Below are 5223 nucleotides of genomic sequence, written 5' to 3'. Positions count from 1 at the left end.
GTTTCAAACCATACGGACGAGCCACACGATACAGTTTGTCGACTCTTCCTATCCACTTTATAACACCGTACTTTCTGTAAAAGTTGTTTTGTCTGATTTAAGGTCCTCGTTTCCTTCTTCTTTTGCATTTTCCTCTTCGTGATTGTCGGTGCCACCCCTCAATTTGAGGTGAAAACTTCACTACCGCAACACGCAACTAAACATTGCTTTCTCTGACATAAGTCACTTACAGAAACTGTAGGCGATAAGCTTCCACGCACACGGCTTGCAGCACTACCCATGATGTTAAACAAATGACTAGATCTTCCTCATTTATAGACTCTTTATAATCTGCCGAATCATCCACCAGAGACAAGGATAATGTATCAAATACGTAACACGTAACACTTTGTGAGCTTTTGTGGAATGCATATTGTTCGGTAAATATAGCCTTGCATTTTTCCATATGACAATAAAAACTTAATAAGCGACCGGGGTTCATTGGATGTACCTCTTTTAGAAGATCTAACCATTGCTCGCGAGGTGTGCTGTGAAAGGAGTGTCCTGCAAAACAACTCCGAGCGCAAACCCGCACTAAGACAAAGTACGCTTTATCCATGTTAAAGAGTGTACTGAAAAACGAACACTAGTTAGTAAGTTAAGCCCTTGGCTCCAAGTTGGAGCATGGGCCATCAACAAAAAGCCTCCAGAGACGTCTCTTTTCTGCCAACTGTTGCAGCTCCTTCCAGTTCTTCCCGAGGACCTTCATCTCTTTTTCCGTATCCCTCCTCCAGCTATTCTCGGGGCGGCCCCTCTTTCGTTTTCCCTGTGGGTTCCAATGCAATGCTTGCCTCGTAATGCTGTTTGAAGGTCTTCTCAGCGTGTGGCCTACCTACGCCCATTTTCTCTTCCTCACTTGCTTGACCATTGGAATTTGACCTGTCCTCTCCCATAGCTCTTCGTTTGTGATCTTGTCTGTCCACCGTATCTTCAGGATTCGACGCAAACAATGGTTGACATATGATTGTAACTTTCTTATCGTTTTGACTGTCATCCTCCACGTCTCTGCCCCGTACAACAGCACAGATTTTACATTAGAGTTGAATATTTTCAGCTTAGTTGATGTAGATATGCTACCAGAGCTCCAGATAAGGCTCCTCTTGCCTTATTTATCCTATTTGCAACATCCGCGTCAGTTCCTCCACTTGTGTCTACTACGCTCCCAAGGTATGTGAAGGAGTCCACCTCTTCAATATCGGCATCATTCACTCTGATCTTCCTGTTTGAGCCTGAATTGATCTTCAAGACTTTGGTCTTTGCGGTGTTGATAACAAGGCCAGCTCTTCTTGACCTTTCTTCCAGAATGGTGGTTTTGTTCTGCATTTGGGCCCCTGAGTGAGATAGTAAAGCAATATCATCCGCATTGTATTCCGTTCCTGTGGCCCGTCGTCGACGACTTCATTATCCAATCAATTGCCAGGAGGAATAAGAACGGTGAGAGAAGGCATCCTTGCCTTACTCCAGTTTTAACTTCGAAGCTCTCCGACAACTGTCCTTCATGAATAACTTTACATGTGGTGCCCTCGTAAGAGTTTTTTATGATGTTAATAAACTTCCGCGGAATTCCATAATGAGCTAGCAAGCTATAAGACCCTCTTTCCACTCAGTGGGTGATTTCTCGTCCTCCCAGATGCTTTTGAATAGTTCATAAAAGACCTCCGTGGTGGTGTTGATGTCTGCTTTGAATACTTCCGCAGGAATGTTGTCGGTACCTGCTGCCTTTCCGTCCTTCATTTTCCTAATAGCACTACTAATCTCTGTTCTTGCAGGTATGGCGCAGTTAACTGGGAGTAGATGATCAGCTTCTGGGATATCGGTTCCTCCAACTGGGGGTGGCCTGTTCAGGACCTCTCCAAAATGTTCGACCCATCTATGCACCTGTTCCTCAGTGGTGGTCAGAATATTTCCTTGTTTGTCCTTGATGGTATGATTAACATGACCAAATTTCCCAGCTAGCTTTCTGGTGGTATAATACAGGTCTTTCATGTTCCCTTTTGCTGCGGCATCCCCTGCCTCCTTTGCCAGGTTCTCTATATAACATCTCTTGTCCTTTCGAGCACTATTTCTAGCTTCCTTATGCGCAACATCGTAATCGTTTTGCGCCTGTGCCTTTTCTGCCCGCGTCCGACTGTTGTTAACCCGCTCTTTCTTGCACTTCCTTTCTCTCACTTTCTTTAGGGTATCCATTGAGATCCATTCCTTGTTTCTGGACTGCTGCCTTCCTAAAGTGTCATTACATGTATTAATCCATGAGCTCTTTAGATGTTCCCAGAGCGTGTCAATTGTGCTATCTTCCTCTTCTATATCTTCCAACGCTTGGAACGGTTCCTAAGGTTGATTTGGAAAGCTTCTACAACAGAAGGATCCCTCAGGTGTGTCACGTTATATTTGGCTCTAGTTTGCTGTTGAGCTTGACACCACTTTAGCTTTAGTTTTAGGGTGGCTACTAGTAGATGATGGTCGCTGCCGGCGTCTGCTCCCCGCATAGCCCTGACATCTTGTAAAGATCTTCTAAACTGTCGGGCAATGCAAAAATAATCTATCTGGTTCTCGGTGATGTTATCCGGGGAGCGCCACGTGTCTTTGTGGATCCTTTTGTGAGGAAAGATACTCCAACCAATCACCAGGTCATTGTTGGCGCAAAGGTCCGCGAATAGCTCGCCATTTTCGTTCATCTCCACTAGTCCGTGTTTTCCCATTACAAGCTCATACTCTCTGTTGTCTCCTGCTATCTTGGCGTTGAGATCTCCCATGAGAATGGTAACTTCCTTCCCTCTCTGCCTTGCAATGAGGCTCTGCAATGCGTTGTAAAACTCCTTCTTAGTTGCTTCTTCGGCTTCATTTGTTGGTGCGTAGCATTGAATAATTCTAACATTAATTTTGCCGTGCGATGTCTTGAAAAGGGCAGTAATAAGTTGAGAGTTGATCGGCTCCCAGCTAATAAGCGTCCTGGCGGCATGCTTGGAGATCATGAGTGCCACTCCTTCCGTGTGGGGGGCGCTTGGGTCTTCATGGCCTGAGTAGAGCACCGTCTCTCCTGAGCTGAGTTTGCACTTACCAGATTGTATCCAACGGACGTCGCTGAGACCGAGGATCTCCAGGTTGTAATGCCTCATTTCCTCTGCAATGGACGATGCTTTTACGGCTTGGTACATGGACCTGACATTCCACGTACCGATTCTGATGGTGTGTCTTGTTGAAAGAAGGCTAATCAGCCGCCGAGGGTCCTTCTGGCTTTGCCTCTGCCGCGTCATTCTCCCAGAAGGGCCTTCTCCTACCAAGACGTCAGTAAATGTGTTTCTATCTGTTGCTGTTTCAGTAATCATTGTTTATCCACCTGACAGGTGATTGGCCTACCAAGTTCACCAGAGCCCTGTTAGCCGGCCTTACCCGTTTCCGCCTCCCACGACGAGGACGTAGGGTTGGACTTATAGGAGGCAAAAAACAAACACTGCACGTATTATTTTAGAGCAGTTTTTGTGAATGCAATAAAGCTTCTGACTGACAACGTAAAAACTTACGCTTTTGCGACGGTGAGGAGCAAGGATGGCAGAGTCGGTTAGTCTGCGGCCTTGGTACAAGAGGTCCTGAATTCGATTCCCGGATCTCGTATCCTTGTTTCGACGTCTTTCCTTTCTGTGTAGCTAAGTAGCTTTAAAAACCCGTAAAACGAAGCACTGATGGAGAGGGGGGAGTAAAATGAGCACACCGTCGATCTCAGGTTTGTCAGTTAAATTACTGTTACGAGTTATCGACGTTAAATATGGTTACTTTATTTTACTTGTACTTTATAAAAACATTTAAACAGTGCATGCAAAAAAAATTTTGTTTGACCGGTACATGTATACCCTTTGTTGTACACATGGTGAGTTGTTCAGTTTTCAGAAATGGATTATAAATTGGAAAACAAGTCTTTTTTTTTTCTTTTTTTGGATTAAGGTAATCACTGCTACGATGAGACATTTTTCTTGTGTCGTTTTGTTTGTTTATTATCTTTTTGAACAAACTAATTCTCGCAAATATAACAAACAAATTCTAATCTGCTGCCTTTTGCTTCGAAGCACGCATACTATGCTAAACTATCAAAGCTTATCAACTTGTAATAAAACACAAATCGCTGTGATGAACGTTGTCAAGTGACGCATTTCTAATGAAGCTTTGATGACCCAAGAACAGAACCATTTCTCGCAAATATAACAACAAATTCTTATCTGCTGCCTTTTGCTTCGAAGCACGCATACTATGCTAAACTATCAAAGCTTATCAACTTGTAATAAAACACAAATCACTGTGATGAACGTTTTCAAGTAACGCATTTCTAATGAAGCTTTGATGACGGAAGAACAAGCGTTTATATCAACTTGTGTTAAGAGTGTCTTTTTGTGGGAATAAAGCGTTTGAAATGTATGTTGTTTGTCCTCTATGTCAATGTTGTGAACCCATTTTGAAATACGATACGAAATCAACTAAATGTTCCAGTGTCATAATACAACGGTCTCATACGATTCTCAAAATCCAAATATTAAGAAAACTTTGACCAATATTCAAAATACTCCCGTCTCGTTTAAAAAAAATCTTTAGAATGGTCCTTAGTAATTCGAAATTTCAGAACCAATGTAACCTTGTGTAAAGCCCACTTCACACTAGGGCTATCAGCTTAGCGAAGTTTCACTCGTAACTGTTGGCGTATGCAAGTTCTCCCAGATTGCGGTGGCGTTTTAAATATTCGGCGCTGATGGCACGCGTGAACATTAGTGCTCAAAACGCCACCGTACCATGGAGTGACTTGCTTACGCCAACAATCATGAGTGAAACTTTGCTAAACTGATAGCTCTAGTGTGCAGCGGGCTTAAAGAAAGGATTATCGTTTTGGATGGAAAGCAATAGCTCTAATACAGTCGAAGCGTGACCAGCTTTAAACGCTGCAAAAAAACTATATATAGCGCTCATTTGTTTTGGAATATCTCTAAAACGGTTGCTTTTTCGTGTTTTCATTGGTTTACGATGATGTCATCTGGTTTGTTTGTGATTGGTTTATTCTCTTTAGGTCATATCTTTGCTCCGCTGTAGTCTCTCATTCATTCTTCAACTCGAGAGCAGGACAGAGCTCTCTCCGAGCCAGGTTTATTTTATCGCCAAAACGATATACACACACTATTATTTTATGCGCCACACACGCGCTCG

General features: G+C 43.3%; 2 protein-coding genes across 2 annotated transcripts; both read right to left on the bottom strand.

The window, feature by feature from the left end:
* Window positions 1-1614: 1614 nt before the first annotated feature.
* On the bottom strand, window positions 1615-2226 carry LOC137995262 (uncharacterized). The gene has a single exon (XM_068840838.1). The coding sequence runs from the start codon at window positions 2224-2226 to the stop codon at window positions 1615-1617; it is 612 nt and encodes a 203-aa protein (XP_068696939.1).
* Window positions 2227-2339: 113 nt separating this feature from the next.
* Window positions 2340-3365, bottom strand: LOC137995261 (craniofacial development protein 2-like). Its single transcript, XM_068840837.1, has one exon. It carries the CDS (start codon window positions 3363-3365, stop codon window positions 2340-2342), a length of 1026 nt encoding a protein of 341 aa, XP_068696938.1.
* Between the last annotated feature and the right edge of the window lie 1858 nt (window positions 3366-5223).

The sequence above is a fragment of the Montipora foliosa genome, chromosome 3 (assembly GCF_036669935.1).
Source record: "Montipora foliosa isolate CH-2021 chromosome 3, ASM3666993v2, whole genome shotgun sequence".
Lineage (NCBI taxonomy): Eukaryota > Metazoa > Cnidaria > Anthozoa > Scleractinia > Acroporidae > Montipora > Montipora foliosa.
Note: the sequence above shows the minus strand (reverse complement) of the source record. Positions and strands in the feature narration are given on the sequence as shown.